The sequence below is a fragment of the Patagioenas fasciata genome, chromosome 5, assembly GCF_037038585.1.
Source record: "Patagioenas fasciata isolate bPatFas1 chromosome 5, bPatFas1.hap1, whole genome shotgun sequence".
Taxonomy (NCBI): domain Eukaryota; kingdom Metazoa; phylum Chordata; class Aves; order Columbiformes; family Columbidae; genus Patagioenas; species Patagioenas fasciata.
In genome coordinates, this window is record NC_092524.1 from 7059503 (window position 1) to 7078669 (window position 19167).

Genomic DNA, 19167 nt, shown 5'->3' on the forward strand with positions numbered 1-19167 from the left:
TATGTATATATATATATATATATAGTAGTAGTGATTAATTAGATTGTATTGATAGATTGTATTGATAAGGTTTAAGTATTCAGTGAATGTCATATTATAAGGGGTGGAATGTCCTGGTTTTGTTAAAAAACAAGTTTCTCTTTTAGTGAATTTTTGCCTGTCAGCTAAAGCCTTCGTGTTAGCTGCATTTTCCTGGAGAACCCAACACATGTTTTGGTTAAACCTAGCAGTGGAATGCAAAGTTATTGATAAGCACGGATGGACATCTCGCGAGAGGGGCAACGAGAAACTCGTGATCGAGAGACTGACCAACGGTGTATAACATTCCATTCACGTGAATACTTCATATAAAAGCGGGAGATCACGAGGATCTCGGCTCTCTTTCCCTTTTTTCCTCATGGCTGACATTAGGAGAGGACCTTGCTGGTCGTCCCTGCGAACTGAGGCCTAGTGAGAGACTGAATCCAGCTCCGGTTGGCTACAGAGTCTAATCCAGGACTTTGGGTGCTGGCTCTGCAGTTGCTGAGACTTTCAAGATTGGTTTTGTATATTTTGTATTATTTTCTCTATTCTTATTAGTAGCATTAGTAAAACATCTTTAACTTTTCCAACTCTCTTCTCTCTGTCCTTCTTTCCCTCCCGATCGCCTGTCCTGAGTGGGAAGGGGGGAGAGGGAGGGGCAAAAGGGGGAAGTTGGGGGGAGAGGAGGTTAACAATGCATCTGCCAGGGTTTGATTGTCACCCCGCAATCTTAACCCTCGACATACACACATGGAGTCTTCTCTCAGCACTTTGTGGGCACCTGGTGACCTGCTCAGAAGCCCTAATGACCAGGACCTTCCTCTTCCCCTCAGCTACGATGCTGGCACTGGAATTGCACTAAAAAAACCTAGAGAAACAGTAAGTCTTAATGAAGTATTAATACACAATGCAAATCCCCCCACCCTTCATAAAGAAATTTTAACTGCATGGTATCACCATCTTTCTTGTTCTCTAGCTTTCACTAAAGACATAATATGAAAATTTCTAATTTGAAAAATAAAAGCTTGTAAGTACTATCAAAAACAAGAAACTTTTTCTAGGTTGTCTTTAGCATAGTTACACCTTTTCAGTTTGGTAATAGCTTTCTTTTGTCAATACAGCTGCTGGTATTAACTCATATTCATTACTTCAGGAAGCTGAGGTGTCCCCTTTACGTATGTTACTTGAATTCAACAAAGCTATAAAGAAAACTGTTGCTGTAACTTACAAACTACTCTTGGTTCACTGTAGATTGACTGATTCATAAGTTGGTTTGTTTCCGAATAGTAAGTAATAGTGTTGGTTTGGCTTTGACACTCTAAAGTACATCAACAAAATGGTCTTAGGTTGAACACGTTTTATTGTGGTTTTTTTGAGGGGGGATAGGAAACACTTGCATTTTCTCTCACCACTTATCAGAGGTTCTTTCCTGTTTTACCTTTCAAAATGACAAAGGATAAAACCTCCAAAATCTGATTCCTTGAACACTGTTAAATAACACAGCCTAATACAATTTGTAATGGTTTTACATTATTTTTTTGAATTTTAAACCAGCTATGTTTAGACTATTCGCAGTATTTTCTGGTACCTGCTAACAGACCTATCAGTTGCAGACAAATGCACTATTTTGTCTCCAAACACATAACGATGCGTGAAATCCAGGGGGCAAACTGTGTGTTTTTAGGTCACTGATCTGTCACAAGGCCATAAAACTGCTGGACAATGTAACTGGCTCCCATGCTTCAAGAAAAAAAAAAGTCACTTTAATGTAAAATAAACTTGATTTCAGTAAAAGTTTCATGGGATGTCTTGTTTCTATAATGGTTTCAAGGAACCGTGGTGATTCCCATAGCTACAGCTGATAGAAAAGCCTGCTGTACAGTGAGTCATGGAGCAGAAGACTGTAGAACGGAAGAACAGTTACAGAATCATGTGCAGAGCCCAACCCCTGCAACAGACGAGGACTTGAAAAAGAAATCTAAACTCACAGATACATTTCCTTTTAATTTATGTACACAACCAGCTGCGCTAACCATTTTAACATCAAGATTCTATGTTTGATAAGAAGTTGTGCAACACACTTGACAGTCAAATATAAGAGCCAGTTTCTGACATGCCTTGTCACAAGCATTCCAGCCTTCGCTGTTGCATGAATGTAATCGAGGAAGTGTGGTAGAATTGATGTGTGAGGAACAGCAAGCTCAGCAAATACCCGTACGCCTGCAGCAGGGCCTCACTAAAGCAACGGGCAATACTAAAATATGCTACCCATACAAATTGTACCAGTACCACTGCCCCAATAAAACCTTGCACAGGTGGCCTTGGGGACATAAGTCTATGCTGAGACTTGCTAGGTGGTACTTGCTACTGAACTGCTTCAGGATTTCAGCAAGTCCTTTAACTTCTCTAAGTGCTATTGTTTGGGACCTTCTCAATAAGATAACAAACTGAGTGTTAAGACAGATGTGATTTGCCCTGGAAAACATAATTTTAAAATACAGAATGTATCAGCTACCCACAATAGCAGAAACACTTTTATGCCAGTGTAACCATGTCAACAGAGCAAATCTTTTCCTTGAATAAAAATATCACAAGAAAATGTCTCCCTTTACAGACAATATCACACACAACAGTTCCTAGGATATGGCTAATAATCACTGCTAACTATTTGTGCTGCATAGGTTTTCCAAGACTAGGACCTAACTACATTTCCTCTCAAGAGCTGGTGGCCACTGTACAACCAACACTCCTGGACCTGAATGCTGATCTGTCCATTTCTTTCCCTCAACTCTGGTGTTCAGCTCAGACAAACTTAGAGCTTGTTCTCTGTGGCAGACAGCATAAAAGAAATGCAGAATAACCACTAATCAAGGCCTACTATTTAACAGGAAACAATCATGCCAGGCTTCCTAGAATGATGTATGACTTATAAACCCACACTTACATTTGGACATAATGCCCATTCATGGACACGTATTAATTATCTGTGCTGTTTGCTTCCTTGCACATAAGAGTGCATGGGGAAGAAGTAACAGATAAATAGATAAATGCTTGGGCAGTGGTTTTCCCTATTTGATTCACCAGATCAGATCATCAGATTAACAACCTTAATTTTCCATCAAACCAAGCATAATGAGGTCACTTGTCTTAACAAAAGGCAAATACTAAATTCCTTGGACACCCTAATCTGTTACCAGTGAGTAAGCACTAACTTGTCTTAGGTCTGTGCAAAAATTAGTTGCTCTGTAAGAGCCTAGAAAGAGGCTGAATGAGATTGCTTTTTAATAACAGCAAAACCTAAGGTCCCTACTTTCTGAAAGAGAAAAAAATTCAACACCTTTACGAATGGGTAAAGAAAACTTCTCCCAAAACACCAGCACCATATGAGACACAAATATTAGAACAAAATGCTATCTACTGGGGCTTTCTAATGAGATACAAACCTGGCAGTGAGACTCTGCACCAGTTCCAAAGGACAGCAGACATCCATGTTTCTAAGCACGTTCTCTTCTGCCTGAAGCAAAGAACACAGTAGAGCAACGGGGTGATGCTACATCATCTGTGAAGCTGCTCAAACAGGAGGAGCAGATTGGAAGTAACAGCCAAAATCCTGCTCAACACACACAAAAACCTCTCTGAGCGGACAGACAGAATGTTCCAGGCAATAAATTTATAAAGACTTTCAAGAAATCAGCCTGGAAAGGGCAAAAGATTCCCAAAGAGGCATCCCAAAGTCAGATGCCAGTAAAGCAGATGATTCTCATTGTGACACAGTGAGAATCAAAAGTGTTGGGGGGATTTTAGGGTTTTTTCAGCCTGACAGAATTCCTGTTATTTCTCTTACTCAAAAAATGCAGCACAATATGAATCTAAACATTCAACATTTGTGGGTCAAAAGTTAAATGCAAATTTTGAAAGTTATCCATAATCTTTAAAACATGGTCAAACTAAAATAAAACCCAACCATAACCAGGCCAGAAAGTTATTTAAGCCAGTATATTCATGCTTTTATATCCATATCTTACAAAATAAAAGTTATTATCGTGTTACAAAATATGCCATGGTGCTTTTTATGGTTTTTAAACATTAGTTTTATAGTGATATTCAGACTTTTGGCAACTTTAAGATTTTATGTGAAAGAAACAGTTGTTGGTGACAAGAGATTAGCTCATGACCCTTAGATAAAATGCAGCCTGTAGCATTACATTTTTTACAAGGAAAAACTCATGTGGGCTATTTAATTACAACTCTGTTTATGGTTTAATGAATTTTTTATGCTTGCATTTGAGTTTGTGCTGGCAAAAAAAGTGAAATCAGCACTCACCCTTATTTGTAATAGAATATATTTATTTAGGTATCATTCAAATGAAACTGTAGGTCCCTGTAAAGAGTAAATGCAAGAAAACTTAATAAACAGCAAAACAAACAAAAAAAATCATAAATTTAAAGCCAACCTAATAAATTCTCTAAGGTCCTTTTCTTTCAGCCTTCCACAAAAGCAATATTTAGAAAGGTTAATACTTACTCCCAGACTGTAATGTTCAGTCAGAAAATACAGAAGTCCCCTGAGCTGGGGACCCCCCATAGCAGAAGGGAACATCCAAGGCATAAGGTGAGTGGCAGCTTCCAAACACATCTAAGGATTTACTCCAAATTTGTCACCTGCTTTCTCTCATCGAATCTTTCAAGAGCCTTGTAATTCATGATAACCCTTTCTGTCTCTGACTCCATGTTTTTGAAAGAGCACATGACAATATTTCATAAGAAACTCACAGAAAAACTCCAAGCACACAACAGCGATGCCTACTTAGTGTTCCAGCACATTTGCTAGGAGCTACACAGAGATGTTTGCCTATAATCTTTGAAGAAAATAAACAGGAACTCTGGTTGTAAAATATATAAAATAAATTAGAAGCTTTTTTTCCTTATCAAATAAGCCAAATACAACACTATGCAAATTTTGTTTTTAACACTTTGGTTTAAAGAGACAGCTCATGAGATATAAAAGGTTCTGTACTAATGGACTACCCTAACCTGCTGTTACACTTTCATAACAAACAATTTATCAGCATCCTCAAATTTGCTGAGCTTCCAGAAGTAATTAAATGAAATCTCTGACCTTTACCAGCATTTTGCTGCTTTCTAGGCCAAGCTACCTGGATATTATGTGGTTAAACTAAATTTCTGGAAGTTTTCTATGGATAAGCTGTCAGCTCTTAAAACAATGCTGCTCACATTCCAAGTCACGAAAAACTTAAACCCCAGGCAGTGCTCGCAGAGGAAAAAAACCTACCAAAATATTTACTTTCAGTGCTTTCTCAGGTAGTCCTGTCCTATAAAAATTTTCACTTGATTACTTTTGAAATTGAGCTGAGCTATCTGGAATTCTTACTGTATTGAATACAGTGCTCACACCATCTTTCTTCTGAGTCTGTCTCAGTGTCTTACAGGCCAGTAACAAAATTGTTACCGCTTCAAATTCTGGAAAATCAAGGTGACAGAAAGACAAAGTAATTTTAAAGTGGTGATGTGTGTCAATACTACTTTATTCAATTTTACATGTGAATGAACTGAGGCACACACTAATCATGGAATCTTAGCAGGCGGACCAAACCCGGATTCTGTGAGTAGGATTTCTACTACTCTTCAACATGAAATCCATTAAAAACTACCTTGCTGTGTATATTGCTTTGGCAGCTTTCAGTCACACTTACGTAGGAAAATGGCCCATGGAGTCAAGCTGCATTGGCAGAGAATAAAATTTAAATTCCACCCCAGTATTACCAAAATATATAAGAATATTCTTACTGCATCCAGTTTAGCTCATGAGCCCATTACCTTTCATCTTACGTATGTAGAATCCTTTTACTCTAAACCCCAAGCTTCTCCCTAATTAAGGCACAATTCCATTTACATAGATAAGAACTAATGTGATCAACCAAAACCAGTCTAAACCTGTGGACGGCAGACTTGTTACAAGTTAACATGCGTATAACCTGAAATCTTTATCTAGCCCTATACAATCAGCCTCACAGATTGACACTAACACTGAGAAAGTGAATACACACACCCCACTGCTCTTCCTATATTTATTTAATACAAATTGATGTCACAACCTGTATCTCAAATATCTCCCCTCATGAATTATTCCCCTTCATTAACTCCACACATTCCATCCTCAGCAGTACAAGCTGGCAGAAGCAGCTTTATTGAAGCCTCTATGAATGATCTGTCATCAGTGAGCCAGTGTATGACTTAAGTAATATATATATGGAATTTGTAACGGCTTTCTTTAATGGTCAGATGGAGAAACAGAAAATGGCAAAGCCCACCTGCTGTTGCTGTCACATTAGAATTAAAGCTTTAAAATCCTGGCTGTCTCCTGAAGCAAGTATAAAATTATTTCTCACCTCCACAGGCTTTTAACTATTTTCAGACAACTATTTCATCAATTCTTTAACACTGGGGCAAAAAGTTAAATGAAAAGACATCCTGATTTCCAGTCTTGCATTTTGAAGGGATACAGACAATTTGAAAACCATATTTCTACCTGAAAATATCCGTTTGTTGATCTCTTTACCCCAATACTTAAAAAGGCTACTGTGAATAACAGACTGCAAGAGAAAACCCTCACAATTCACCGCTTTGGACCTTTTGTGCTGTTTCTAACATTTTTGCCCTGTTGGCTTCAGTACTTCATTATGCTAAGATTTTTTTCTCTAATGGCTAAATATAGCAGAGCCATAAAAATCTACTGCGAGGCCTCAAACAAGATGTCTATTTTTAATTTTTTTTAGCTTAAGTCGACTACATATTTCAAGCCTTTAAGGCAAATTTAGTTTCTTTCAGGCTTGGTGCATATTTGCCAAAGCCAAGATTCCAACACAGCTTCAGCTTAAGAACACTTCCAATGAAACCAGGCCCAAAAGATGTTTCAATACCTTTAACCACCTAAATCTACACCCAAATATTTTGGCTTCCCTTGCACTGATCACTACCCCAGCTCAGTCCCAAAATAGCTTATTTGTTTAGAAAGAGGTGTCAGCCGTTATCGTACTATCCACCAGCTGTGGCAAGCCCCAAGGAATTAATGTGGTATTACTCAATATTCTGTTACTAAAATCAGCTTCTATGGCTCATGATTCCTTTTAGCTTCATGCCATGCCTTTCTGTATTTGCTCTGACTATACTTCAGCTTTCTTATTACCATCCACTGAAAACCTGCTGAAAAGCCCATCAGTAATTATTTACTCACAAATGATTGGGGAGGGAACTTAAGCCTCTAGCATCACTAACTGGGTGGCCTTAATTTGCTGCTAATGATGTTACGGGGCTGTGACATCCTGATGTGCTGTGGGCAACAGCTTCAAGTGGGCAGAAACATATTGCAGGCTATCTCACAGATTTTTTTGGTGTCATTTTGTCGTAACTCAGCAATAGGTGGTTACTGTGCAGGACTGGAGCAACACAAAAGGGTCTATCCTGCCTTTGAAGAGGTTTGGAAAGAAGAGTCACATCCTCTAAAAAGCTCTGGGTTGAATCCAGTCCAGAAAGAGAGGAACCTGAAGAAATAGAAGAAAAATACTCTCATCCAGCATTTTTTTCTTGTATGCTCTAAAAGTCTCAACAAAACCAGACAAGCCAATTTTGCATGGACATTAATGGTAATTTAAGGCTTTTTTTTTTTTCTTTCTAGCAGTATTGTAACTTAAAACCGGCATCAACATTATAAATTTAAGGTATTTATCAGGACACCTGTGCTCTGTGTATTATCATTATTGTTGCAATAGCACAGGTGGAGTGTGGGGTCACTACCCAGCTGTAGAACAAATAAACACCAGTTGAAATTTCATACCTTCTCCCTGGAAAGATTCATTGTCCTGAGATCTCTATAGACTTTAATAAAATCAAAACAAACAAACAAAACCCAAACAAACAAACCACATAAAAACACAAACAAAAATGAACGAAACCAAACATATGAACACCAACAAACCACATAGAAAGACAAACAAAACCCATAAAACAAAACAAAACCCACCTACTAACAGACTTTCGAGACACTCTGCTGACCAAGAAACTGAGGTTTTTTGTTCGGTTTGGTTTTATTCGGTTGGTTTGTTTTTTCTTAAAGGAAGCAACAGATTTTCTGGATTTTTTTTTTTTTTTTTTATTTAGAATAAGTAACAGCTTCAGCAGCACTGATTTCAGGGGCGGGGGACATAATGACCTGAGGAACCTGGGGGGAAAATTAATTACCGGTTGCGCTAGTCTGATAACAGAGCTTCTCCCCTGCAGGCGGGAGCGCTCGGGCAGGTCTCGGTGCCGCCGCGTTTCCTGAGGTCAGAGCGGGGTTTCCGCAGCTTCACCCCCGCGTCCAACCCCCACAGCAACCGCCGCTCTCGGTGCGCTTCACCCCCTACCACCGCTACCTCGGACCTTCCCGAGCGCCTCCCACCCGCCCCGAGCGCAGCTCGCCCGCACCACCGGCCCCGCCCCACACCGCCGGCCCCGCCCCACACCGCCGGCCCCGCCCCACACCGCCGGCCCCGCCCCACACCGCCGGCCCCGCCCCACACCGCCGGCCCCGCCCCACACCGCCGGCCCCGCCCCACACCGCCGGCCCCGCCCCACACCGCCGGCCCCGCCCCACACCGCCGGCCCCGCCCCACACCGCCGGCCCCGCCCCACACCGCCGGCCCCGCCCAGCGGCGCGGCACGTCGCGCACGCAACCTCCGCGCACGAGCCCACGCTTGTCCACGTGACATGCACACCCCGCCCTTCCGTCCGCTCCCCCCGTGTCGCCGTTTCCCCACCTGCGCGCCGGAAGTGCCGCTCCGGGGCCGCCCGGCGGTTCCACCGCTCTATGGTGAGCCGGGGGTCGGGCGGGTGAGGGGCGGTTAATGGCAGTTAACGGCGACCACGGGCAACACTGCCGCCGCCGGGGTCACACGGGAGCTGGGCGCGGGAGAAAATCCAGGGCAAGGTACCGAGGCGGGCTCCTGCCGCGGGAGCCAACACGGGCTCAGCGGCACCGGGCCAGGCCCCGCGGAGGGAGAGCTCTCCGGTGCTGCCCAGCCAAGGTGATGCCGTAAATCGGCTAGTTGGAGAAACTTCTAAAACCAAGAAGCAGCGTAGGGGAAAGGGACCTGGGGGTCCTGGTGGACAGCAGGGTGACCATGAGCCAGCACTGGGCCCTTGTGGCCAGGAAGGCCAATGGTACCTGGGGTGGATTAGAAGGGGGGTGGTTAGTAAGTCAAGAGAGGTTCTCCTGCCCCTCTACTTTGCCCTGGTGAAAAGAGGACACTGAGGGATGACCTCATTAATGTTTAGAAACATTTAAAGGGTGGAGCCAGGCTCTTCAGTGACAACCAATGGTAGGACAAGGGGTAACAGGTTCAAACTGGAACACACGAACTTAAATTTGAGAAGAAACTTCTTCTCAGTGAGGGTGACAGACACCGGACCAGGCTGCCCAGGGGGTTGTGGAGTCTCCTTCTCTGCAGACATTCAAACCCACCTGGACACCTTCCTGTGTAACCTCATCTGGGTGTTCCTGCTCCGGCAGGGGGACTGCACTGGATGAGCTTTTGAGGTCCCTTCCAATCCCTGACATTCTGTGATTCTGTGAAAATTTGCAGTTGGTTTTAGAAGCAAGCGTCCTTTATTGATGCATCAGCTCTCATGAGAATCATTTCTGCTTAGTTGGGGTCCCAAACAATTCCCAGACACAGGTTATGCCCACCCAGATCATATATATTCATCACACTTCCAAGAAATCCTTTGTATGTGCATTATGTTCCTTTGTTATTCAGCTCATAACCTGCTTGTGCTGGTGTCACCACCTTATCTTCTGAAAGCATACGGATTGTCTCCTCCCATTCTCCTGCTTATCTTAAGTCACAAGAATGGTATTTGTTGGCACCTAACAAGTGCCTAGTGCCTATGAACCTTATTCTTATTAAGCTAGTAAATGCCTAAAATATATGACATATTGTATAGCCACAGTTTATTACTAATTGCTGATATCAGGTATCACAGGGGTTGGTGCTCTCTCCTCCAGCCTGGCACACTGTTCCCAACACACAGCCCCAGCTGGGGGCACCGGCTGGGTCAGGGTCTGTTGTGCTGTGCAGCTGCTGAACATCCAGCGTAACGTGTTCAGGTGTGGGGTCACATCTGCTGTGGCAAAACTTCCCTTTCCCTTCCACTTATAACCCAGCAGTGCCACCCCAAACACTGTTGTTTCCTGCATCCTTTGTATCTCCCAGCAGGCAGAAGCTAGAAAACCCTTGCTGAATCCCTGCTGGTGCAACAGGCTAATTATGGACAAGTGATTTGCTTCACTGCTCTTCATCACCGTCTTCTGCTTTAGTTTTAGTGTTTACTGCACCAAGCACCATATTAAAGATTTTCCAGGTGTGAATACAAGCCTTCATTTAAGTACTTGGGTTTTGAAGCTATTTACAAAGAGAAATTAAAGGCAAAAAGCTTTGTATTCCTTGCAAGGGGATGACGAAAGAAATGCCTCTGAAGCTTCCACCAAGGATTCTTACAAATCAGGTGCATGTGAGGTGTAATTTATGTCACCAGCTCACTATCATTTGAACAAAGTGTGGTGATACACTTGATGCACTTTCCCTCTGTCTAATATAGTGATATTTCAGGTAGTGCAGTCATCTGTCTAAACAGATGCCTGCCAAAGATAGCAGTGAAGTAATTATTTTCTGTTTAATAGAAAACACATTCTTTTAGTTAGAACATCTTCCAAGAGTTCTGATTTCTAATGCATCTGCAAGTTTCAAAAATTCAGATCAGTCTTATATTGAGCTAATGTGCTTCCTCACCTACACACACCTCCACCTGTCTCAGCAGGAATCAGGCAAAAATCAGGCATTTTAGCATTTGAAGCAGGCTGGTGCGCAGCCTACAAGCTACTTTGAGTTCAGTTGCTGTTAAACTGTTAACTCAGCAGCTGTGAGCTTTGAGCGTACAGTTCCAGTAACTTTGGTTTGAAAGACAAACTTTGTGCACCTAATGAAAAAAGATGAGCTCTGAGTATAGCTGCTTCAGTAGGTGGTAAGTTTGGCAGATGGTCTTTAAAAGAGAGAAAAGTATAAATCATTCTAAGTCAGTACCACAGTAAAATTGATAAATAGGCAAAGGCACTGGAACTTTTATGTAGTAAAAGTTAACATACCACTCTTAGAATTTAGCAGGCATTGAGAATAAGAATTTTTAAAACTCCATTGATATGTATACTTTACTCATTATTTTATTATTCAGTGCAGCATCAAAACTTCAGGAGAGGCCTTAGTTAACTTAGAATACAGAAATTTCAGTGATGAAGAGGTCAAACAGCCTAGAAATTTAGGACCGGACTAGTTCTAGTCCTTAAAATACAGAATTTAGGTTTTGACCTGAAAAGTCAGTGTTAAGTATTACAATACTCTCTTTTCAGATAACTTGCAAAAAACAGAACTGAGTTTGCTTTATTTTCAGCATGAAGCACACACCCTTTTTTGCAGACTCAGGTGTTTATAACAACGTGCCTCTCCATTCAGGACTCTTTGTGCCTCTGTTCTTGCTTCAATTTAAACGTGAAAGCTGGAGCGTTCTTAACAATAGGCTGAGAAAACTTGTTTGAAAACTATTGTTCAGTTATACCCAGTTCTGTCTTGAACCAGATATAAAATTATACTTTAAAACAAGCTCACTGGCCTGAGTACAGCCCAGCATATCATCTATATTTGGATCATTTAAATCACTAGACAATATAGCATGACCTATCCAAGGCCTTTAAGTTACTGTGCATACAATTTAATATGTTGAAATGTGTTACATAATTGCATCAGATACGTATATCTTTTTCAGAAAAACTGAAGTATTACAATCAAGAGGATTTCTGCTGCAAAAATGCTCCAGGCAGTGACTTTTCAGAGTGATTTTAAAAAGCCTATTAACTCCTCTCTGTTCTCTGTTAGAATTCTGCACTGCTGTGTTCATATTCCTGTCTGTCAGATAAACTTCCACATTCCATGTCATTAGGTTGCATGTGATGCTATTTGCTTTTATTTTATTGAAAGTAGCATCCCAGAATTTTTCCATTATACAACTGGCTGAGACTTTAATTGATTAAAAAAAAGCCATATTGCCCTGTTCAGTGGTTTGCACAAATGACTGTGCTGTGGTTTAACCCCAGCTGGCAACTAAGCACAGCTGCTCATTCCCCACCCCACCATCCCTGTGGGATGGGAGGGAGGATAGGAAGGGTAAAACTGAGACAAACTTGTGTGTTGAGATAAACAGCTTGATAATTAAAAAACAAGTGAAAAAAAAATTAAAAAATAATAATAAAAAAAATGAAAATAGAAGCCCAGAAAAACAAGCAATGAAGGTGAAAATTGCTCACTGCCAACCAACTGATGCCCAAGCCAGCCCCTGAGCAGCAGCACCCACACCCACCTCCCCCCATTTTCATTGCTGAGCACAACATCATACAGGATGGAAAAACCCTTTGCTCCGTTGGGCTCAGCTGTCCCAGCTGTGTCCCCTGCCAACTTTTGGACACCTTCAGCCTACTCACCAGCAGAGCAGCCTGAGCAGCAGAAAAGACCTTGACACTGTGTAAGCGTTGTTCAGCAATAACTAAAACATCAGCATCTTATCAACACTATTTTCAGTACAAATGCAAAACAGCCCCATACATGTATTGTGTAGGTTGTATTCATTGTAATTTAGGTTCTCAGGAGTTTTGAAAGCAAATTCCTTTCTTTGGGTAGAAATTTATTCTTTACGTTGCAGTAGAAAACAGTGCAAGATGGGCTCAGGCTCTGATGTTTTAGGGCCAGCATTGGATTTGCAAACTTTGGCATGAGTACAAAACCCCTCCGCAGTATTGGTATTTTGTAATAATACATAATAATTCGTAAATTTGTAATAAGACAAAGAAATTTGTAATTACTTTGTATTTGGTAATTGTATTTGTGTTTAAATAACTGCGCAATATTTACATCCAACAGACATGGCACTCAGTTGGAGAGAGCTGCACACAGAGGGCACATGACCACAAGTGCAAACACCTGGAACCATCCGTCTGTGTGTGTAACACCGCAGGCTGGTTCTTGAAAAGGCTCAGGTTGATTCTGTGTGTTGACCTGCACCGGGTGTCCATGGGAAGAACACGCAGGAAAGCGCTGCTGGGTGCGAATTACCAACTGACAGCCTGGGCAGCCTACCTTCAGCAGCTTTTTTCCCCTAGAAACTACTTGTAAACAGGATGGGTGAATTGTTTAGCCATCAGCAATCTCTGCCTGTGGGCCGTTTTTGTAACTGGTCTTGACTGGTAGGGGTTGTGCAAAGAGAGGGAGTCCCAGGAAACCTATGAGGAGACCAGGCTGCTGTCTGAACAGCTCATCCACCTCACACCTTGCTACCACATTGCTTTTGGGAAAGTAATGCTACTAAACATTTTGAATTTATACTTATTGTAGCTGGGAAAACTGCGTCTGAAAGGAATAGAAGATGCATGGTTTAATTCCAGAATTAAATTCAGTGCATTTTTAGTCTTATCTAGACTAGGTTAGAATTTCTTTGCATGTTTTTTAAATTACTTAAACCTAGTCTGTCAAGCTTACAGCCAAAAGTTTACAGCAGAAATCTGATTTTAATGTTTTCTCTAGGGTGATCTTCAGAGAAACTACTAAAGACTTCAAAGAACACATTTTAGGCAAAAAAGAAGTGAAATACATTCTGATAAAATAAAATGGATCCTTGTTCAGTTGGAGTTCAGCTTCAGGCTACCAATGAATGCCATAAAACATATTATACCCGTCACACTGGCTTCAAGACTAAGCAAGATACATCTTCATCTGACCTACTGTTACTTCAGCTTAGGACTGGAATCACCCTTTCAGAGAACAATACAATCTGCTTGCACCATGCAAAAATTTACATCGAAAGATTTGAAGACTTACAAAAATCATGTTGTGATCCCTTTAATGTGCACAGAAAACTCTCAAAGAAAAACTTGCGTGCAATTGACTTAGATGATGCAGCTTTTCTGAGTGCCAAGTTTGGAAGACAGTTTGTACCTGGTTGGAAGCTTTGTCCCAAGTGTATGCAGATAATAAACGGAAGCATGGATGTTGAATCCGAAGATCGCCAAAGAAGAAAACTCGATTCTGATGTATGTATATGGATCAGTTTTCCCACCCCCCCTGAGTGCTGCAAGCTATTGGAATTGGGCTTCATCCAAGTCCTACATAAAGAAATTAAGGTTTTTTAATATAAAAGGGTGTAGCTTTATAGTTGTGTGGGAGTTTAATGTGTTTAAGCCTTTATTTGGAGGACCTTAAAAATCCTCTTCCCTAATATTATGGCCTTTTAAATTCAAATGATTGCATGTATGAGAGTGACTTAAAACTCATGAGTTTATATAAACACCAGACTGCTGCTGGTAATTTAAGCTGTTACTCAAGCCTTACATAAAACAAGCTACAGGTGCTTGGAACTGAACACTTCAGAGGTTGCGTCTAAGGATGCCAACATAAGCTGCTTCTGGTTTAGTCTCTTCAGTTTAAAAAAAAAAAAAAAATCCACTTTTTCTAGAAGTTCATTACCAAGTGAACATGCATTGAAGTGAATTAAATGTACTCTTGATGTGGTATCTGAGCTGTGAAGGCCATGGCATTTATTCAGGGCCAGTAATGAACTGGTGTGGGAGGATTATGCTTTGAGTGCTGAGTTTGGAATACAGCTCATATGTTGTTGGATGCATCGTTCAAGATGTGTGCAAGTCACAGCAGAAGTGTGGGCAGCCAAATCAGCCAGAGCTCACCCATAAATGCCCTGTAGCAAAGCAGAATTGCCTTGGAGGAGCTGTTGTCCTGTTCAGCCCAGGGCTGCTGCCCAACTGTACTTTTCAGTTACATGCCAATATGATTAGGAGACTGATACAGGGTGAAATTTGAAAGCATTGATTAAAACTGCTACTATAAAGCTTGTATTGTTGGGTTTTGAGACTAGTACAGTTCTCTGGTATAAAAGTTCTAAGTCTTAAAGTTTGTTCTTATGGGAAATGCAATGCTTAGAGTTGAGGTCAACAATCAACAATTTACCTAAGTTATTACAATATCCTGGCTTGACTGGCTGTTTTCTTATGAACTTAGGTTTGTATTTGTAATTAAATGAGATTTTCTGTCTTTGTTCAGGGGCGTACAGCTAAAGCTTTAAAGTCTCTACAGTTTGCTAATCCAGGACGACAGACTGAATTCACTCCTGAAACCAGTAAAAGAGAAAAGAGACGGCTGCAAACAAAAAATGCATCATATAATTCAGACAGGTGAGGTCTTTCCTGGTTTTACATTAACCTTCACTTCAAAATAAAATAACCGTAATGGTCAGTGTCCCTGTAACACTATAACATTTTTTTAAATTGATGTTTGTGTGTTTATTGATTGCTTTTTTGGTTTTGAGGATGTTAAAGCTCACTGTCATGACTGAGATAAAATAGAATATGAACTGTTACCATACAGTCTGTATTTCAGGCAATTAGAATATAAACAAGTGTTTGGTAAGGCGTGACAATACTACACAGATTAAGCTATTAATTTATGCACAAGCTGGAATTCTGATAATAGGCTAAGTTTGAAAACAAAGATCAACTAGACTACACTTAAATACTGGAGTTGTCATCTTTCAATAAACTCAGTGATTATACTTTGTAAACAAACATGTGCAAGTTAGGACTTCACCTTCCTTTTAAAAAAAGGAAGTTAGTGTCCAAGTTGGAGAATATTGGATAATGAATTACAGCCTTCTAATGTGACTAGTTTTAAAATCATACTTTCTATAGAGGAAAGGTATACTCAGCTGAATTTTGTATGTCATTTTCCACTAAAAGTTTGGACCAGTTCAGTCTTGTTCTAGTAGGAGGGTGATAGAAGTCCCAGCTTTAACTAGTCATACAATGTTTGTTAAAATGTGCAAGAAAGATCACATTAATACCATTTCCCAGCTCTCCATCTAAGTTTAACTTCACAAGACAGAAACAGACACTAGATGTGCTGTTCACAAGTCACACATCCTTTTCCCCTCTATTTGTTTTTTCTGCTCAGTTTGGGCACAAGTTACAACCGGAGAAATGTTGATGAGATGTTAGGAAAACTTTTTCTGTGTATATAGTAACCAACAGATCCAAAGTGTTGTGGCATCCCTGACATTAGAGCTTTTCAGAACTCAACTTGATGCAGCTCTGAGCAACCTAATTTGAGTTGACCTGTCTTTGAGCAGAGGATCAGACAAGGTGACTTCCAGGGGTCCCTTCCAAACAGTGTTTCTGTGATTCTGCACATCAACAGAACTGTTACAGAGATGGATAATATTTTGAAATTAGCACGTGCACACCTTAATAATGCTACGTGAGCTTCTTTGAACTACAGCTACACCTTACAAAAGAAAAGTAAATTAAGGGAGAGTTTCCCATCATCTGAAAGGTAATCTGAAGTTCATATCATAAGAATATTCATAAGTAGTTAAATAAGTATGCTATTGAAGAAATAAAAACTTCCCATTCTTGAAGTTATTTCTAAAGCACTATAGTGAAGATAGAATTAGGACTGAGAAATGTCATAAAATACAGTAACGTATATCCATCTTTTAAATGGACAGACTGTTAAAATGGACACCTGAAGAAAGGAAACCTCTGTTCTCAATTGTTAGCAACTTGGCATCAAAACAGGTAGATTTTTTAACATGGAAATAACTTTGTTTTCCTTATACAGGCAACTTATACCGGCCAAGAGTAAAGTCTACGATAGCCAGGGACTCCTGCTTTACAATGGGATGGACCTCTGCGATTGTCTCGATGAAGATTGCCTGGGATGTTTCTACGCTTGCCCCAAATGTGGCTCCAACAAGTGTGGAGCCGAGTGTCGCTGTGACCGCAAGTGGCTCTATGAGCAAATTGAGATAGAAGGAGGAGAAATAATTAGAAATAAGCATGTTGGTTAGTGTATATGCGGGGTGTTTATCCTGAGTATATATTTAATGCTTTGGTTAAACACAGCACATTCATCATTTAGTGGTTTAATTAAAACCATTTAAATTTATCATAATCCACATGATTAATGTGCTCACATTCATTTTCAGTATGATTATGGAAGTATTCTTAATCATACTACCATCTTTTCACACTTCCTTCTACTTTGTACTCACTCTTTTTAGTCATACAAGTAAGTTCTCCTAGAACAGTCTTTCACTGTATTTAAGATACTCAATTTTCATGTAACATATCCTGAGCCACTCACCATCGTTCCATATACTCTTTTGTATAGTGTACCATCTCATTTTCCTTCTCTACTTCAGGATCTCGTGTTTTGAATCTGCTTTATGTGAAACATCCTTGAAGTTCACGGTAAATTTACATGCAGTATCAATAAAGCTCGCTCTAGTATTAATAGCAAATGCTGTATCTTCTGTTGATTATCCCAGATACATCTCATGAATTAAATCCTTTTCACTAAGATAGATTCAGAGGCATTTAGGAGTTCAGATCCCATCCAAGTTACTGGGATTTAAGATCAAATTATCCTTCTGAATTCAAGCCTCCCTTTAAAGTGTTATAAAACAGTCAAGGCATTGAAAAAAATATATTGAGCTATTTAATTGTTGATACTGTTTTGCTGGTTTCTGTGCAACAAAATTGAAATAATTTTGCTGTATTTGTTATCAGTTGATAATTCAAATGGACTAGTACTTCAACAGCCCTCTCCTCTTTTTGAATTTGTGCTTGTTTCTAAGGGAAATGTTCATATGCAGCTGAAATAAATTTGAGTATCTGTTTCCAAACTAAGAATATCTAGACAACAACAAAGAGTTGAATTTACGTTTGTTTGATGCAATATCTGTCCTCAGAACATTAAAATTTCACAACATAACAAGATTTATGGAAAAGAGATTTTATAATTGAAATCTAAGTGACATCAGGTGTTATTCCTTGGTAATTTAGTTGTGCTTTGGATAAATTTCCTACTTCTGTGATAGACTTGGAAGATCTGCATATTTATTGGGTCAAATTTATTTAAGAAAAACTTAACTACTGATTTCTGAAGACTTAGTAGTTTAAGTTGTATAATCATACTATTTGTTTAGGGTATTTTCTAATAAGCATCAGGAAGGTTGATCACTAAAATCCAAAGTTATGCTTTGAATTGTACTGACCCCTGCTGGTCCTAGTGAAGCAGAAGCATCAGCTTACCCTACATTTTTGTTACATCTGCTACAAAAATAAACAGCCTTTCATTTCATGGTCAGAACATTGTCTGTTCTTCCAATAGATGTCTCCTGTGTAGGTCATATGTATCACAAGAACCATCATGTGAGTTTATTTAGGGAGAGCACAACACTCTTTACATTCTATTCCAGACAGCAGCACCACAGATGAGTAATAGCCCTGGCTTCCCTGACATGCAAGTGGCATTTAGTACATTTTACTTTGTTGACTAGAGAGCACACTTATCCTGACACAGCAATTCATCTTGTGTGCTTGATCCATATTTGGAGCTCTTTCATCTCTTAAGCAACTGTTTGAATTAGATATGAATGGTTTCCTCCATGGGAGAGGGAAAATGCTGGTCCAGTGTTGTAATTTTTATGTATTTATTATTTTTTATATTAGACCCAAGTCAGCAGTACCCATTGTTACTAAACCTGACAGGCTTCCAACGTCCACAGTTAGAGTTTGGATTCTGTAACTGTTAAAAGCTTTCCACTGGAGTGAAATGCAAGTCTAGCTGTAGTTTAAATTGCCTAGAGCATCCCATTATTAGAACTGTGTTTCTCCATCTCCATTAAATCTCTGAAAAGCATATTCAGCCTTTCATTTCACAGACTGACTAGCAATGAGTACTTTGCCAAATAAATCACTCAAGTTGTTGCCTAACAAAATGCATGGGGCTGGTGTTTGAATAAAAACCTGTGCTAATTACTCAGTACTGTTGATTGCTATAGAAGCTGCAGAGACTTTGAGTTTTCTCCCGAGTAATATAGGACTTTTGGTGTTGGTTGTTCATGTCCTGCTTACATATTTAGAGATTTCCATTTAGCTCTGTTCCCTGAATATGCCTGGATTGTAGTGTGTTGAG

General features: G+C 40.2%; 1 protein-coding gene across 1 annotated transcript; it reads left to right on the top strand.

Annotated features, from left to right (window-relative positions):
* Positions 1 to 8743: 8743 nt before the first annotated feature.
* ARL14EP (ARF like GTPase 14 effector protein) lies at positions 8744 to 18330 on the top strand. The gene is made up of 4 exons (XM_065840183.2): positions 8744 to 8891; positions 13705 to 14210; positions 15235 to 15365; positions 16807 to 18330. Exons 2-4 carry the CDS (start codon positions 13788 to 13790, stop codon positions 17033 to 17035), a joined length of 783 nt encoding a protein of 260 aa, XP_065696255.1. The 5' UTR covers positions 8744 to 8891; positions 13705 to 13787; the 3' UTR covers positions 17036 to 18330.
* Positions 18331 to 19167: the final 837 nt, after the last annotated feature.

Coding starts and splice junctions, on each gene's coding strand:
- ARL14EP (XM_065840183.2), top strand. CDS start 13,788: ATGGATCCTTGTTCAGTTGGAGTTCAGCTTCAGGCTACCAATGAATGC. Junction 14,211..15,234: donor GAAGAAAACTCGATTCTGAT/GTATGTATATGG, acceptor GTCTTTGTTCAG/GGGCGTACAGCTAAAGCTTT. Junction 15,366..16,806: donor GCATCATATAATTCAGACAG/GTGAGGTCTTTC, acceptor TTCCTTATACAG/GCAACTTATACCGGCCAAGA.